The sequence below is a fragment of the Lycorma delicatula genome, chromosome 10, assembly GCF_047948215.1.
Source record: "Lycorma delicatula isolate Av1 chromosome 10, ASM4794821v1, whole genome shotgun sequence".
NCBI lineage: Eukaryota > Metazoa > Arthropoda > Insecta > Hemiptera > Fulgoridae > Lycorma > Lycorma delicatula.
Genome location: NC_134464.1, coordinates 78,766,089 through 78,785,640, shown reverse-complemented (window position 1 = coordinate 78,785,640; position 19,552 = coordinate 78,766,089). Strand labels below are relative to the sequence as shown.

The following is a 19,552-nucleotide window of genomic DNA, read 5'->3' as shown; positions in this document are numbered from 1 at the left end:
GAATTTTAATTAAAAACAGTGCCAAATGAACATTACTCAGGAGTTCTGATGAAGTGAAAACGATACAGAACTCTTCAAACGGGTCATAACTGGTGATGGAACATGGGTGTATGGGTATGATGTTGAAACTAAGGCGTAATCATCCCAATGGAAGCTTTCTGAAGAGCCAAGATCGAAAAAGGGCTTGTCAAGCTTGATTGAATGTAAAGGTTCTGATCACTATATTCTTCAGTTTTAGCAGCTTAGTGTATCATGAGTTTTTACCACCAGGTCATACGTTCAATAAGAGTACTATCTGGAAGTTCTATGCTGTGTGCGTGAAGCAATCCAAAGAAAATGGCCAGATTTGTGGTGAAGTAATTCATGGCAATTGCACCACAATAATACACCTGTTTGCTGCTTGTTCATGAATTTTTGGCCAAAAACTATGCTGTTATGATGCCTCAGGCTTAGTGTATCATGAGTTCTTGCCACCAGGTCGTGTTACCATGGTTTGTGATGAAACAGTTCACAGCAATTGCACCATGATAATACACCTGGTCACTGCTTGTTTGCAAATTTTTGGCCAAAAACAACTTATGGTGACTTCTTCCTGTTCCCCTAGCTGAAAAGAACATAAAAGGATGATCTTTTGCCAATATGGAAAAGATGAAGACAAAATTGCTGAAGGAACTAAACACCATACTGAAAATTTTGTTCCAGAGGTGCTTTGAAGACTGGAAAAAGTACTAGCACAAATTTATTATATCTGAAGGGGAGTACTTTGAAGTGACAAAATCAATAGTTGAATAAGTAGACTCTTAGAGGAAACTAAACTTTTGCATATTTTTTTTTTATCAAACCTCGTAAATTTACCCCTGTGGAGATTAGTTCCTAAAATGTATAATTACTTAAACTAGTAAGCTGCAGAATGAATTTAAAATTGAGATTTGATTGTTTTTTTCAATTTTCCATGATTATGTAGAACTCTGGTAGAAATCACTTAAAATTACAGTTATTTTAATTTGTGTTTGAATATATGTGATTCTTCAATTGCTGTGTTAGTTTAACAATATGGTTTTTTCATTAACCACTGTTTTTCTAATATTAACAGTTAGTCGTTTACCAAATTAAATAAAAAGATTATTTATTTTGTTTTCAACATTTTTTACCTATTAGTTACCATAGGTGTACTCTGTAAATAAAGTAATACCATTAAGTATTTTTTTATGTATTGGTTTTTTTATGATCAAGAAAGGAGATTTGTTCCTCCTATCCATGGACAATTAGGATAAATAAATTGCAACTTATTTAATTATTTTGATTTTCTATTAGATGCATTAATTGGCGTTTGGAATTGATATCTCGATCTCAGTTTTCCTTCTTCATTGTTTATTCTACTGTAAAAGCTGTATGAACATTTTAGTGCAAGATTGAATTGGAACAAATAAGAAAAATGTAAATTTATTTGTCTTTAATTTTTTATAAATAATTTAATCATATAAAATAATTTTTTAATAGTTTTACATAGTAAAGGTTTATTTTAATTTTGTTGTTTAGGAATTTCTAAATGGTTCCATGTTTCGAATTTCACTTCCTGAAGTTTGTTCTTCACCATTAGGTAAGAAATTTTTTGTTTTAATGTTAATAAATGCTATATGTATTTATTAATTTTTAGTAAAATAGTTTAGTGTGTATGATAATTAAACATAATAGTTAAAATAAATAATTAAATAGTAAAGCAAATTTTTATTCTATTAAAAGAAAATACATTTTTTAAGTAACTGTAAATTACACACCACTTTAAAGTAGTACTATAAAATCAGTCCTATTTATCTGGGCATCTAGATTATCTAGGTTCAGGGTTATTTTATTAATGAAATTTTATTTTGTAGGATTATTTTATTAATGAAAACTGTTCTTTCCTAATTTTTTATTTATTATACTAAGTCAAAAATTTGAAGTAATTCAGAGAACATAACATCCCAAAATAAATAAAGTTGTATTTTACTGGCTCTACTATAAGTGATATAAAAAAATTATACGTCAGAGATTTGTAGTAAATGTATACAGAAGGGCTATAAAGTGCAGCTCATGCAGAAAATAATACAAGGGAAAATGAGAAGATAAGTATCACAACTTTAGTTTTTATTTAGTAATTTATTTTTACAGAACTATTTAATGTTTGGAAAAATACTCTTTATGGTTAATATAATTCTAATACTATACTATTACTATAATACTAATATAATATGGTTAATACTCTTTATTCGTCTTCTCAATTGATTCACTTGTCTTAGCTGATTGCACGAATCAGAACCATGTCAGCAGAAGAGAACTTGAAGCAGCCATTTTCACAATTATTACTTCCTGGGATGCTTTCTTAACATGTTGGAATTTTTTTCTCTGGAAAATGATGAATTATCCATGTTTCATCTCTAATAATCATTCAATATACAGAATTAATCATCTTTAATCAGAGTAGGTGAATCAGGAGTACACCCCAGTGATTTTTCTTGTGCTTCTCTATCAGTTACAAAGGGATCCAAATGCTGCATACCCCTTTTTGGTACTTTAAATAGTTGTGAACAATGCCCTTGATTATCCCTGGTGAGATGATTGAATTTCAGTTTCGAATATTATGTGAGAATTAATGCATTGAAAAAGATTGAAAAGCTTTACTTGAAGACAAGATCTGTTGACAGGGAAGAATGTATGTCTGCTCCTTGATCAAACTTACTTGAAAATTACAAAATTCATGATGCCACTATCGCACTTCTTGTGCATGCTTATCATTTTAAGGCCACAAGGAACTTCAAGTTCTTGATCCCTTTTGCTCATAAAGAAATTAGTAATGCATTTAGTAATGCATTAGTAATGGATTTAGTTCTTGTATGCAAAAGGATAGAACACTCACTGTTGAACTGTTTACAATAGGTGAAGGGTCCTTGATGATTAGTCACTGTATCTACTGAGCAATTTCTAAATTAAATGTCATTATCAATTAATTATAATTAATTTATATATATATATATTTTTTCATTCAGTTCTATAAATGCTGCGAGATATTAGCTATTACTTTTCTTTTGTCTCTACAAATGGTAGATTCTGGATGGATTAACATTAATGTAGGATTTAACCCTCCACTTCCTTAAATGCGGGAACTTTTAGATCTTGTTTGTTCTTCTATCCAATCACACAAGGTATAATCTATAATTGTTACTGGATGTAAGAAAAGAATAAAAATATGTTAAAATTATCCTTTGTTTCTTATAAACACATGTTTGTCAAGGATGTATAAGTTTTCTGAGCAGAATAATAATGAAGATGGATTTATATTGGATATTAAAAACTGTGTTTATGTGATATTAAAAACCATTCATTGAGTTTTCAATAATGATACTTTTTAACGTACAAAATACAGGAGATGTCTTTAGATCAGTGCTTAGTGCCAAAGTAGTTGATAAAAATAGTACTCTTGTAATTTATCTTTGGTAACATTTATTTTTACTTAACAGTTATTGCTAACAACAGTACCTGAACTTCAGTGAATATTTCTGTATTGTTTTTCTCTTTTAGGATTTTTGTTAAAATAAATTTATTCTGTTTATTACTGAAGTTACAACATTTATTTTAATTTATTTTTCAGTTTCTAAGTGCCTTAAAGTTCTAAAAAATATTTTACCTAGAGAGGCAGCGCTTCAGACAATAGTGAAGTGGTGTGGTGCACGAAATGCTCCTGGTACACAAGATTTTTCTCCTGCACAAGAATGGCAGCTATTTGTTTCTATTTTGTTAGGTAAAAATATATGAATCGCTTCTTACTAAATATAATTAAAATTTACTCTTTTTAACACATCCACAACAACTGCTGAAATGCATATGATTTTTATTTGCTGTTGGTATTTACATGTATACTTACAAAAATCCGGAAATTTTATTTTTATTTTTTAGTTTATATTTGATGATATATACATGAAACAAGCATAATTTCAAAGAAATAAAACTCCAATTATATGTTTTTTTCTTACTTTTTTGCACATATCCTGTCGGGTGCATGACACCTTTGTTGTGAATATATAACTCCTGGGCATCATGTACCTGCACGGGTACACAAGCTCTCTTATTCCTCTGAGCCTGTTTCTAGGCGTGCCACAAAAACCATTTAATGTATTTCATTTTATAAATTAAAAAAAATTTAATTTAGAATTTGTATTACGCAAAGTTTGGAGTATTTACCTGATTAAAATAGTTATTTATAAAATTGTATTATATATTTCTTTTCATGACACTTCTAATACGCTCTTGCATGATTTTAAACACCTAAAGTATAGCCAGATTAAAAATAAGTGCTATAAGAAATCTGTGAAAACGTATATCCCATTGGGTACATGATGTACTTTACTAATAAACAGAGTGCGCCTCTATGGGTACACGATGTAATTTAAAAAAGAACTTGTGTACCCATTTGACATCACTAACATTGTTAAGATTATCACGCCATTAGAAATGATAGAAATCTATATTATTAGCTTAACAATTTGATTATAGCTAAAATGTACCTTCCAAATAACAAAAAGTCTCTAAAAACTTTGTATTGTTTTATCATTTTCAGCTGTTGACCACATACTTATGGCTACTTGTTTTTAAAATAAAGGATAAGAATTCCTCCATTTTCAAATTTTGTCAGTTTGTGTGCCCTTTTAAAATCATAATTATTAAAGAAGTAAGAATTTAAAATATAAAATAAACAGAGGTTTTGCTACAAGAATGTTTTTTTAAAATCTGGTTAAACTGAGAGGGGTTAAACCTGATACACACAATTTCTTTTTTTAATGTATATATAAATATCAGTATATAAGTCAGCATGTTGATCTAAATTACAGTTGTATACCAAATGGGTTACAGAAAACTGGGTATGTATTACAGCTATGGATTTTAATACTAGATCTTGGATACGGGTGTTCTTTGGTGGTTGGGTTTCAATTAACCACACATCTTAGTAATGGTCAAATTGAGACTGTACAAGACTACACTTCATTTACACTCATGCATATCATCCTCATTCATCATCTCTTAAGTAATACCTGAACAGTAATTCCCGGAGGCTAAACAGGGGAAAAAAAGGGTGTGTATTGTAGCAAGATTTTTCATACTTGAGACTGATGATATAGATGCACAAACACCAGTATTATTTTACCTGTTTGTCTTTGAGTTTTACACACACCGTTTACTATTGACAGATTTAAAAATTTGTGATCATTTTTAGTTCAGGAATTCCAAAAATGGAATCAGCAAGAAATAATCTTCACTCAGAAAATTTATTATAAAGACATCAATGAACAAATAATTCTTTAGATGTAAATAATAATGTTATATAAAAATACTGATTAATTATTCATTAATTTTCTTTTATTTTTAACAAATATTCATGCAGAATTTATGTATGTTAAGTGCCGTAATTGGTTGTACATGATCTGACATAAATCGCAAGCTACACCCAATAATGCCAGCCATTTTCAACAACATCCCATGCCAAGCTTACTTAGGAAAGTGAGGAGTTAAGTAGTTTCCTAGTGCCTTCTTCATTGACCCAAATGTAAACGTATTTATCAGCATGTCAAACTCACCAAAAGTGATATTCAACCCAATAAGTGATACCTTCACTCCACTCACCACAAAGACTGGTTATACAGCAGACATTAATTTTGTTACTGATTTCTGAGGAAATTTTGACATCAGTTGCTTTACGTGTGTAACAGCCCTTAAGAAAAACTTGGATAGATACTGAAAAACAACAAATTAATGTTTCCCTTCCTAATGTAAAACAGTTCTTTGTAAATAATTGTGTTTATCAAGTTACACAAAGTAAACTAAGTTATTATTTTTCATACACTAAAAAATTGAAAATTTTAAAATCCCATTGTATAAGTTGAACACTGATGTTTTAATTATAATTTAGGTTCTGAAATCTTGAATTACTTGTTATGCTTTATAGTAATTGTTATTATATTTTTTCAGTTATAACCAACATTTTTATGATTGCCTATAAAAATTTTGAATTAATATTTTTATTTTCAGGTTTGCTTGGATATGATGTTGAGAAGTTATCTGTATTACAACAGAATTCTGGTACTATACCCGATACACCAACACAAATACTAAAGAAAAAACGAGCTGCCGATTATGGATCACATGATGTATGAAATTTAATTACTTATTACGGTAACATATTCCATGGAAAGTTGCTAACTTATACTTTGCAGATTATGAAATAGTTATGTGGAAGAACATACTTTTTCATTCAGAAATTGGATGATAGGAATACATGGGAATCTGCTCGTTTTAAGATCCCTGATCCTAATAACAGTGGGATTTAAAAACTTTCAGTTATGTGTTTATTTGATCTGTTTTCAGAGTTTGACTTCCTATAAATTGAATCTATAGATTGATTTAAAGCAATCAAAATACTTTGGTATTGTCAGTGGTCAGAAATTGTTGATTCTTATGCACTAAAATTTCCCAAAACTTTTTTGTATTTAGAATTTTAATTATAACTAAAATTGTATTAAACTGTTTGTGTGTGATACTTGATATACTGTACGTCAGTAAATTTGACTGAGTTTGAAAATTTTTATCAATCTTGTATCATTTTAACATCTGAAGATATTAAGAATTCTCCTTGCAACTTCAAATTTATTAGAAAAATATTGTTGTTTTTTTGTGTTTTGAATATAAATTTAATTTTACCAAAGCAAGGTTAATGTGATTAAAATAATCTATATCATTCATTTAACATGCAAAACCATGAATCTATTCATTATTTTAGAGTAGATTATTTATAATTAAAATGGATGTGAAAGATTATAATGGTATCAGTGTAATGAACTGACAATAATAATAAAATGATAAACGAGACAGATTTATATAAGAATTTCATAGAATTTAAATAATTTATATTAAGTGTTACATTGAATCAGTTAGTGTTGTATTTTAGATAATAGTACTTAGTAGAAATATAAAATTATGCCTGAAACTATAGTTTTAAAATGAAGAATTATGTAAAGAAAGATTGTTTTAAGTTCTAGCATATCTAGCATTGTGATCAAATTTCAGAACATTTCTAATAAGAAAAGCTTTGCAAATAAATAACTTTATTTGTTAATACTGTTGACACATAAAAACTAAGTGATAAACCTATAAAAATAATAAAGTGTAAATGTGTGATAGAACTTTTTTCAGTCATCAACAACATGTAAATTAATAGATATTTAGTATTCTAAATATAATATTAATTAAATAATTAACAGTTTAATGTATATTATAAAAAAAGTTAATGTATTATATCATTTTCTTTTTTATAGGATTGGGAGTATCTTCTCAATTCACGTCATCATAAAATTGTAAGTCGTGATCTTTGCTCTTTACTTGGACTGAAAAGAGCACATCTTGCAAATAATGATCTACCATCAAACGGTGATGTCTGTGGTAAAATAAACACTTCAGCTCCACTTTTTTCTGCAATTTACCTTATACTATTTTCATTTCATCTTTTGTATGAAGTAAGCCAAAGAGATTTAATAATATGATTATTAAGTAATAATAATATTATTTATATTTATTATTGAAATATTTAATTAAGATTTAGGCTATATGAAGTCTGTTCAGGAAATAATCAAACTTCATTTGTATAATTTTTATTTTTAATTTTACAGATTACTGGTCCTTATCCCCTTCAAAGTACTTCCCTTCCCTAGTCACTTTTCCCAGCGGTGTTTCCACTTCGCAAAGCAGTCCTGGACAGCTTCTTATAAAATGGCCTTTGAGTTCCATGATGAATTTACTTTAATGTCATCAATAGTCTCAAAACAGTGTCCTTTCATCACAGATTTTAATTTCAGAAATAAGAAAAAAAATCATAAGGAGCTAGGTCTGGCAAGTAAGAAGGCTGAGGGAGGACAGTCATCTGATTTTTGGCACAAAATAGATGAATTGACAAAGCTGAGTATTTAAGCGTATTGTTGTGGTAAAGGACTATGAGTTTTCTCGCCACAACTCTGGTCTCTTTGTGGATTTTTTCATGTAACCGTTGGAAAAGCTTTGATAGTATTTACGGGTCACTGTTTAACCTTGAGGCAAGATTTCAAAACACACAATTCCATTAAAATCGAAGAAAGCAGACAGCATCACTTTGACATTGGATCAAGACTGATGTTCTTTCTTGGGGTGTGGAGATCCTTTGCCAAGCTGTTGTGATGATCAAACTTTTATCACAAGTTGTAACAATAAACCCAACTTTCATTCCCATTATGATCTTTTACATGAATGTTTCATTGTCATTGGCTTGTTCAAGAAGTTTCCGACAAATGTCCACTCAATGTTCTTTCTGCTGTTTGGTTATCAAATAAGGAACAAACTTTGTTGCAGTTTGATGGATGTTCAGTTTTTCAGTCAAAATGTCATGGCATGATCCAATTAAGATGGTAATCTCTTCTGCAAGTTCTCCGACAGTCAATTGGCAATTTGCATGTACCAGATCATTGATTTTTTGAATGTAGGTGTCATCAGTTGGAAGTCGATGGCCTTCCTGGTCGAGAGTAATCTTCAATTGACTGACAACCACTTTTAAATCGTGAAAACCATTCGTAACATTGTGTACAGCCCAGACCATCATCTTCGTAAACTTATTTCAACAGTTGGAAGTTTTCTCCAGTTTCACGCTGATTTTACATTGTTTCATTGCTCCTGGAAATTGCACATTATAAAAATAACTACTAACACTTAAACACGTGCACTCAAATAACAATAATACGAAAACTAAACGAGATATCAACATTCCAAGGACATGTGATTACAGGGGAGGTTAGAGAAAACTCAATGCTGCCAACTGTACGTCACTAAATATCTCTGTTTAATTAAAAATGCTTTTAGAAAATTTTTTTAGAAAATGAATTTTATTTAATGTAATTGTACAAATGTTGCCATTTTAGGATACATACATTTTAGTTTATTTTTTAAAGATGACATCTTCCAGGTGACCTCCTTTTCTACGTAAACACTCACGAAGTCTCTTCGTTAAATTGTTCATGGTTTGAAGTAACATCTCAACTGGAATTTCCGCAATTGCTTCTCGGATCTTTGCCGTCAGTTCTTCCGTTGTAGCAGGTCTACTGTGGAACACTTTGCTTTTAAGGTGACCCCACAAAAAGTAATCACAAGCTGAGAGATCAGGCAATGTGGGAGGCCATCTAATGTCACGATTTCGTGAAATGACACGTTGTCCAAACAATCGGCGTACAGCTGCCATCGATATTCATGCAGTATGTGACGTTGCTCCATCTTGTTGAAACCAGGCTGTGTTAAGAATTGGTGGAAATCTATTTTGTTGTTCCACAACAAAGGTTTCAAGCATGGAGGCCTGGAGGTTTCTTTTTCATTGCCGAACCGGTTTCCTCAAAATTAGATATCCATGTTTTAATTGCATGTGCTGATGGAACACGGTCGTGCCGTCCCAGATTAAAATGACGATGAAATTCTCTACACGCTCCCTCCACACTGTCATTGTTTTGTAAAATGCTTTGATAGCAAATGCACGTTGCGCTCGACTCCAAGGATCCATGACAACTAAATGGCAGGTTAGTTTAGAGAGGCTGGCGCCACTTATCAAGTGGTACCAATCACCCACGGTTACCAACACAACTTTCAAAATTTCCAGTTTCTTTAAATCACCCTTTACTATTCTTTGTTCCCTACTTATTTTATGGAAAAAGACTGAACAAACTCAAATAAAGCATTGCGCCTTTCCTACAGATTTTACTATTATGTTGCCTTTTGTCATTTTCTGCCTTCTAAAATAAACATTTAAATAATAAAGGAAAAATACATTAGTCTCTCTGACTGTATATAACTTCTCATTTCATTTACAATTTTAAAAATCACTTGAAAAATTTACACAATATGATTTGTTAACCTTTAACCCAATGAACAAGAAGTAGTGTTCCGTATCAAGCGTAGAGTGTGAGTGTTTTATTAAAGCAAGCTGTACAACTTTAAATGTTTTTTTCTTTTACCATTATATCTACCTAAATTTATTTCCGTTATCTTGGTGTTAAAATTTCAATTATTTTTTTTTTTTTTGTTTGAGGTGTTACAGATTTCTTTTAAAAAAATAATAAATTGATCATTTGTTTCTTACTAAAAATGTCTGTTTTTTTTTATTAAGTAATTTATGACTGGTAATTTGTAAAATTGTAAAACAATTAATTGTAGCTGTGTAAAAATTGGGGAGAGGATAAAAATAATTTTCCCAAAGATTATACTTACAATCTATGTTTAATGGGTTAAACATAAAACCACACAAACATATTGCTTTTGAGATTTTATGTACAGTGTCAATTTATGTTGGAATTATGTTGCACTATGTTTTTTTTTTTCAGTTTGGAAAATTAAAGTCAAAAATAAATTTCTTGTTTAATTTAAATTTTTTGCAGGAATTGAAACTGCACACATTGTTGAATGATTGCTTACCAATGTTAGCTCAATTTTTACATCAGTTAGCTGTGGATTTGAAGTTAAATTATTATATACATCATTACTGGAGTGATTTTCCAAGTAAATGCCCTCTCTCACCTTCTGTGGTAAGTTTCCATATTATCAATACTATTAAAATTATGTATCTAATTAATATTTTCCATTAAATGTGTTCACGATTATTGTTTATTTTTTTATGATTACATTTTTATAAATAAAAATCAGTTCATCTGTTCCAAAGGATAAACATTCTTAATGTAATAAAAAAATAAAAATTTAGCAGACAACTTTTGGTTCAAATAGATGCAGCGATGAGAAGAGCCATTATTTCCCTCTAAATAAAACAAATAAGGAAATTGCAATTCTTTAATGTTTGAACTGCCTCGTTGATTTTATTAAACTTCTTGCTTAAGTGACAGTATTTTAACTTAGATTTAACTATACTTTTATAATTTGATAAATTTATTAATTTAATAATTTATTTATTTATTAATTTAATTCAAAGTTAAGCTTTATAGTGATATTTTTTTTACCTCAAAGTTTTATGTTTACTTTGATTTTTTGTTTAGTACATTAATAAATACTTCTTTATTTTATACCTTTAGGTTGCCACTTCTTGGAATAACATTAATTTCTTTTATTTTTTTTTTAACTATTTTGATTGTATATATGATTTTACTGCTTACATTAGAATGAATTCTGAAAGAAAAATGTTTCAGAAGTATGGAAAATAGCTGGTTAATAGAATTATAAAAACTTATTTTATGAAAGTTACTGGTTTTTTACTAGGAAAATTTAATTTTTTTTACATTTTACAGTATAATGAAGTAATTTCTGATGTTTCTCAATAATTTGTATTTTATTTCACTTTAACAGAAAAATTTATTTTTTTAATAAAGGAACTTCAAAAATAATTTATTACTACCAATTTTTCATGCTAAAAGTTTATTAAATATTTTATATGCTGCTTATTTTACAGGAAAGTCAGATATCAGAAGAAAATTTAAAACAGTTAGTGATGCCTACCTTTCTATCTGAAATTCCTCCTAATATTATGCTACAAGTTTATCAGCTTATGAAAAAACATCCTAAAATACAACGTTATCCAGTTATTAATAAATTAAATCCCCGAACAAAGGATATTATTCAGGTAAATTAGTCTTTTTACAATGAAAAATTGTTACATTTATTGCATTAAAAATTAGTCGTTTTCTTTGTTTGAACTTTAATAATAAATATGTGAAATAAAAAATAAATATATTTATATGTTTAATAAATATATTTTTTAAATGTATTATTACTAATACATTATTAGTACTAGCATCTCATGTATCAAAAATACATATTAGGATAATTTACTGACAAATTCAAAATATGGTGGAATATTTACTGATTCTATGACTAATAATTTTAGAAAAAGCAGGGGTATTAGGGATGTTGTTTCAGGCCTCAAACAAATATTATTATGTAGGCTAAGAAGAATAAAGCTTCAGTGTGTATTTAAAATATATACATATACAGAAACTATTATAATATTAAAATAACATTTTAGGAAAATTTGACTTAAACATAGAGAATCTATGTATCATAAGCATCTTTACAAGAATCTGGTAGCAATGATAAGAATAGAAGATGAAGAAAGGTAAACTTTAATTCAGAAAAAAGTGGACAAAGTTGTGGCTTGTCACCATTGTTCTTCAGTTTCGATGTAGAAGATGGAATACAGGAATTGAAAGATAAATTTGAGCATACCATAAATATCTAAGGAGAAAAAATAAAAATTCTAAAATTCATCTTTGATATTCGTTCTTGGTAGAAATGAAAAATAAGGTGGAAAAAATTCTGGATCATGTTCATTTAGCATTACTCTAGGATATCTCAATTGCTAGGGCAATGAGATATTAGATACTAAGATAAGTATATGATATATACCCAATATTGTAGAAATTGCTATTTAGGGAGTAAAATTACAAGGATGGACAAAATTTGTCCTACACAAGTAAAATTTTAGAATTAAAAAAAAATGTTTTTGAGGAATTTAGCAATTATTGGAGCAGCACATGGAAAAACAGAAAAATAAGAATAGAGCCTACGAAATGTAATATTACAAGAAGATGCTGAAAATTAGGTGGTTTTATAAATTACAAAATAAAGAAAAAAGTCTTAAGATGAATAGAAGAGGAGAGAAATTTATGGCAGAATCTTGTAAAGATTCAGAGACAAACCATGTAAACCATGCATGATTGGTAAGCCATGTATTAAATCATCCAGGTTAAGTTAATTTGGCGATAAAAGGATATTTAGAGGATAAAACCATGATGAAAACAGACTGGAATTTATTATAAAACTGATAACTTAAGATGCTTAAGATTTATTTAAAAGATTGCATAGAACAGAATCAGTTGGGCAGTAGCGTCTATCCAGACAATGACAAATCTTTTGAACAGGATGTCACAGGGAAACACAAAATTTTGAAAGTAGTAGTGGCAGTCCTTAGGAGCTGGTTGAAAGGTGAAAGTGACATCGTTCTGTGCACAACTATTTACCATTTAGTAATCATGGGCAGTGGGTCGGTATACAACATTCATTTGCCATGAAGGCATTTTACAAGAGTGGTGACAGTGTGAATGCTGCTCAACAGGAATACTGACGATGGGTTGAAAATTACAAGGAGGTTCAGCTCTAAAAAGGAAACCACCAGGAGATCAACGAACCCCAGAAAACATTAAAGCAGTTAGGGCCTCAATTGGAAGGAGCTCATGATGATTGGCAAAGAAACATGCAGCAGCTTTGAACCTAAACCAAACAACTGTTTGCCAAATACTCCACAGTGATTTGAAGTTTCACTCTTACAAAATTCAAGTTGTAAAGGAACTGAAACCATCAGACTACATAGTCCCATAAATTCCCATGGAAGTGTTTCAAGGTGCCATGCAAAATCTCAGCATTTGCTTCCAGGAATGCATGTATTCAAATAGCCATCATCTTATGGACATTGTTCTTAGAAATTGATTTTTTTTGTGTTAGGACACTTAATGGCATATAATTTACTTTTTTGTTTTCAACAGTAAAACTTTTAAATTCATATTTTTACTTTTGCAGGAATTACTTCAAAATTTCCCATTTCCTTATGCCACACTGTATGTATAAACACTAAATTAATAATCCCTCTTGGTTTATATATTAAACTAGCTAGCCAATCTGGGACGTTTGTACCCCACTGTATTAATTATTCTTATGCTTATGAAAATAACACTGATAAATAGCAACTAAAATCTGTTCATTTTTATAAAAACTGTCAGTATCAGTATGTTGTAATTTCTCTAGAGCAACAATTTGTTCAGCAGAGGACTCAAAACTTTGAGTGATATGAAGTATGCAGGTTTCATAGTAGTCAGTCCTCCTTAAAGATAGCAATTATAGTGGTTATCCATCCTTTGTACAGGTATAGAAGTATTTTCCACAGTTCTTGGCGTTACCCGACAAACACCACAAGGAAGTAACTGTGAAACTTTGTATTTCTCATTTTTTATTTTTGTTTTTTTCTTTATTTTGTTTTTAAATCAAGTGACCAGAGGCAGGTACAGCCAGTCACGACACATACACAGTAACAGTACAGTGGTAGTGGCTATGTTGATTGAGTTGCTATGTTGTACACCATTGCACCTTTAAAGCTACTTTTCTCAATAAACAAAATAGATACAAAAGAAAAAATAGGAAAATGTAAAAACAAAAAGACAAAGAGACTTTTTTTATAGACAATCTTAATTTCAAATGGTCTCCACTAGTACTTGAAAATTAATTATGCAGTATTAATTCCTTTTAATTAATTATTTGACCATAATTAAGTTGAGTAGCGATAAGGAACATAATCTGGTTGTTACCATAATCTGGTTCTAAGCCATTAAAACAGCTATCATCTTGAAGTGGTGAAACATTTTGTAATGGATATAGTCCTTTATTCTTCCCAGGTATACAAACTATATTCATGGAAAATTTCAGCTAAAGAATTTTTGCATGAAAAAGTATTAGACTCACAGAAACCACTAAATTTTTTATATATGTACCAGATTTTCATTAAGAATAAAATTTTTATAAAACTACTTCATTTTTTCATTCTTCATGTTTTATCATTTATAAAAAATAATTTATTTTCTATAATTGTTTGCTTTATTATAGTTAATTGGTCTGTTATGTTGTGGGGTGGAAAAATTGGATAAACTTGTCATCAACGTAGTACCTCCAGGGAGTAAAACTAGTGATTCTACTCCTCAAAAATTTAGTAAAGCATATCGCTATAAACAGATAGAAAAAGTTGTTTACATGTTGTCAGAAATGGGTAAGCTTATTTTTTTTTGTTTTAATATGTTACAATATTATAAATATGTTTTATTTTCAAATTGTAAAAAAAATTAATGTTCTCCCTTGGCCCAAAATAACAGCTTTTATGAGTGAATTTTTATATTCTGTGTATGTTGACTTACATGAAGCTTAATATTTACAGACTCTGAACCAGTTTTTTTCAATCTTGGTAGCCTCAGGGGGATTTATTATATTAGATTTTTACAAAAATTGGGAAGAGGAAATGAGATATTTTGACTAAAATAAAATTTAAAAATTTTACTGGACCATTTTATCAGAAGTTTTTTTTTTAATTTACCCCCATCCCCAAAAGAAGACTTTTAAGTTTTTTCTTTTTTATTTATTTCTAGCGTCAGAAAAGGAGTTAATGGGAAATTTTTATATGAATATTTTCTACATCAATGACTATATAACAATTGTTTGATTATCTGCGGCATTGAAAAATCATTTTTTGAATTTTTAAAAGCTCTTTGTATAATATACATTGCGTTTAAAATTTGAAAGTAGAGATATTTCATTTTTCCCACTTGTTTAGGATATTCACATCAAAAAAAATTGTCAAATAATGTTCAACCCCATAACTGAAATATCACATTGAATTTATTTTAAATTATTTATTTAATTTTAATATAAAAATAATTTTAGCTAATATATTTTAGGAAATCCTAGCTAAATATTTCAACAAACTCCTAAATTACAAAAATCAACAGATCTCCTAACCTTTGAGACCAGCACCGAAATAACAACACCATCGGAAAACATTAACCCTCCAATAATAATAGAAGTCTACCTAGCACTAGGTGAGATGAAGAATTACAAAATGGCAGGAAAAGATCAGTCCTTTGTAGAGATCTGGAAACATGTAGGTAGAGTAGCAAAAACACCCTTTATCAACAGCTTCTCAACATCTGGATCAAAGAAGAACTACCAGAACACTGAACAACAGCTCTCATCTATCTGCTACGCAAAAAAGAAGAAAAAACAGACCCTAGCAACTATAAGGAAATCTCACTCCTAGACACAACATATAAAATTCTTTCAAGAATTATTCTCAGCAGGATCAGCTTATAACTCAAGAAAAAACTAGGATAATACTAGGGAGGTTTCCTGGAGGAGATGTCCAGACCACATCATGAGTTAATGGATCCTAATAATGGATTACAGCAGAAAAAGAAGTAGAGACAAAGTGATAATGTTTGTAGACTTCAAGAAAGTATACAATTACATTCACAAAGAATCCCTACTAAAAATTCTAAGACACCTCAGACTACATCCCAAATTAATAAACATGATGAAACTGATCCTAAGTCAAAAGTGAAATTCAGAAGTGAACTGTCAGAACCACTTGAAATCAAAACAGGACTGCACCAAGGTGATGTTATCTCACCACTACTATTCAACTGTGTTCTGGAAATGGTAATGAGGGAATGGCTCCAAAAATAAAAATAGGTAAAAAATCAAAATACACTGTTGTGGTTTCACCGATGACTTGACGCTGCTTGCAAACAACATTGACAAAGTTAGAACACAGATATTAAAACTTCAAAACATTGCAGATAAAATTGGCCTTAAAATATCATTTGAAAAGACAGAAATTATGCCTCCAAAACCAACACAATTAAAATAAGTAAACATAAAGGGTAATTAAGTCAAAGTAGTAACCCAATTTAAATACCTCAGAGAAATAATAACAAACAACCTAAATGAAAAAAACCTCAATCCAGACAAGAACAAACAAAGTAGTTAAAGCACAAAAATTAACCTGATACACCTACAATAAAAAATGTTTATCCATAAACGCAAAAATAAGACTGCAACACAGTTATGAAACCGGAAGCCTCATATACAGAAGAAAAACTCTTCCACTTGAACAATCAAATACTGACAGAGTCCAGAAAATCAGAAGAAAAATTGACCTGCATCAACAAAAAGTACTGGAAAGATGGGCAGTGATGGATCATGCTCATCAAAGTTGTGTACAAAGAGTTAGACTCATTGCTGATACCATGCAAACGAGGAGAGTAGGATTCTTTAGACACATCATGAACATGCAAGATTCAAAACTTCTGAAACAGCCAGTATGGTACAATCTTGAGTTGAAAAACATCAAAACAGGATGCAGATGGATCAGAGAAATAGGAGAGGATCTGAAGGAAATTAGCCTTACACTAGAAGATACCACAGATAAGATGAAATTAAACAAGAAAATCAAGAACAAAAACACCTAACAATCACAAGAAAAAACTCACAACAAAACTTTTTCAATACCAGAAAGGGCAAAGAGATTGGAACATTTGAAAAAGTACTGGGAGGACCGAAGACTGAACAGTCTCTTCATACTGTTTCTCTCTCTTCTTTTACTTAAATAACATAAATAAATAAATTTCTTTATCTAAGATTAGATAAATTTCTTTTCTATATAACTGTGTATGAAGGGCATGTATTAAGACATAATGGGAAGTCTACATCTGAGTTTGAGTAAAAGCAGTTTGTTTTTATATCTGTTTTATAAAAATGGGTAAAAAAATTGATTTTTTTTAATTACTAAACAAAATGAGCTGAATGAAAGTTTATAAACTATCAGTATTTAAAAAAAATATAGTATTAACAGAAACCTTTTCAAATCTGTCTGTAAAAACGAATAGCATTTTTCTTTGATGTTTTTATTTTTGTAAAACAAATTGGCTGCATATCTATACACCCAAATTTTAGCATATTTTTCTTTATCATGAGCTGATGCAGTCCTTGAAGCCATTAATGTGTTCAATTTTTTATGTTTTTACTTTTCATATTAATGCTGATATTCAGAAAGGACACTAAATGTTAGGTAAATTGTTACTGTCAAAATTTCCTATCAGTTAGTTGAAAAAAAAATTTATGACTGCTATTGATTTTTTGTTGGTTTATCACCAAGCATTTTAATGCTTGGTTTTGATTATTTACATAAGTTTGAATGATTTCAGGTTATTCAAGAAGAGAATTAAGTACATTTCCTGCAGGTGTTACACTTATGTTATACGATGCAATTCATAGAGTACGTGAAAATCCTCCTGTTGATTGGTCTGAAGCAGTGTTTCGTCTAATTGGAAGGCAAGATTTGGCTGCTACACCTCCACCACCTGTAGTTGGAGAAAGAGGTAATGTTTCACCACCTCCTCCTACAGTATCTAGGAGTAATCAAGAGAATGATGATGGTATGGAAAGCATGGATAGAGAGGTAAATATATTCTACTAAAACATAATTAAGAAATTTAGTTTTATTCAGATGCACTTCAGCCACTAGGGTTATTGTGTAACCAATAAATGGGAAAAAATAAATTTGGTCAATCTACAGGCATACTGTCAACAGATTTCACCAGGGATATCTTGTTATACTGATCCTGACTTCCTAAGAATGTACCTAGCAGGGTTTATCCTACACCTATAGAAATTGGAAAAAGTACTCAGAGTTGAGGAAGGGATGGGTGAAGAGATAGGATGGTAACAGGAAGATCTGCAGAAAAGTCTAGTAACTCTACCAGACAATAGTTAAAGACTTTCCAGCAGCAGATCGCCAACCATCTCAATCACAATTCCCAGTGAGAAAGCAGAGGATTTTTACCAAGGTGAAAGCTGCATATTAATAATGCATAATTTTGTATTGATCAATTTAAATAATACATACTGCAACAAGAATTGTTTTCCCCTAGAAATTAAAAGGTCTCGGATAACTGGCCCACAGTTTCTAAAGGGACAACTTCATCCATCCTAGAATTGTATGTAGTATGCATAAGAATCCAATTGTACTATAAACTGTTCAATCACACTTGTAGAAAAATCATCAAATTGTCTAATTCTTTCACAAAAAAAAAATATTTTGAAGTATCAGTTTATTGATGTGGAATATTAAAAATTGTGAATTAAGTTCTTTTCTCAGCATCACTATTGATGTTTTATAATTGTGTAATGGTTATTTATTATAATTCTGTTTATCTATTGAAGGTACCTTTTCCATTCATGTGGACTGAAATATAAAGATAATTCTGTCTGATTATTTAGACATATAAAAATGTCAAAACTGATGACAAAAATTCATGTACATTTGAAATATACATGTAATGTTCCATTTTTAATCAGAAGGTATATGTATTCAAATAAAAGATAAAGAATTTTTTTAAATATTTTATTGAAGATAAATAATATCCTACCTCTTAAAAAAGAATCTGTTACGTATAACCAAGATGTAAGCGAAGTACTATCTTATTAAATGGAAAAAATTTTTTGTATTTCTGTTAAGTAAAACAAGTAAATTTTGGAATAGTTTGCTACATCTTCAAATTTGATTGAGACATTTGCATTAAAATGGTATCATCAGATGATCATATGAATCCTTCAGGAATTACTATGTAAATATCTTGACAGATACAATAATTTTATCTTAAATTTTTAACTATACAATAAACGTGACTGAACTGAGTTATAAATGTAGAACTTCAGGAGCCTTTTCAACAATTTATTGTTGAAAAACAATAAATTACAACATTAAGGAAAAAATAATAGTAAAAAGAAAATTGCAATTTTAGGTCTGTAGAAATATTAAATAAAAAATTAGACAACAAACAGATTAAATCGGACTGCAGCAAATGTATGTATGTAGTAGGGAAAATGCAGACTATTCTACTATAGTATTACTATTATTACT

The 19,552-nt window shown here is 29.7% G+C and overlaps 1 protein-coding gene across 3 annotated transcripts in view; it reads left to right on the top strand.

Annotated features, from left to right (window-relative positions):
- Positions 1-19,552, top strand: part of shtd (anaphase promoting complex subunit 1) — a 114,746-nt gene that overhangs the window by 42,530 nt on the left and 52,664 nt on the right. For all 3 annotated transcript variants that reach the window (XM_075376917.1, XM_075376916.1, XM_075376918.1), the window contains 8 exons: positions 1,540-1,600; positions 3,629-3,778; positions 6,061-6,179; positions 7,344-7,541; positions 10,470-10,616; positions 11,489-11,659; positions 14,689-14,848; positions 17,835-18,088. In XM_075376917.1, coding sequence (XP_075233032.1) covers positions 1,540-1,600; positions 3,629-3,778; positions 6,061-6,179; positions 7,344-7,541; positions 10,470-10,616; positions 11,489-11,659; positions 14,689-14,848; positions 17,835-18,088 — 1,260 coding nt within the window. The remainder of the gene's footprint in view (positions 1-1,539; positions 1,601-3,628; positions 3,779-6,060; positions 6,180-7,343; positions 7,542-10,469; positions 10,617-11,488; positions 11,660-14,688; positions 14,849-17,834; positions 18,089-19,552) is intronic.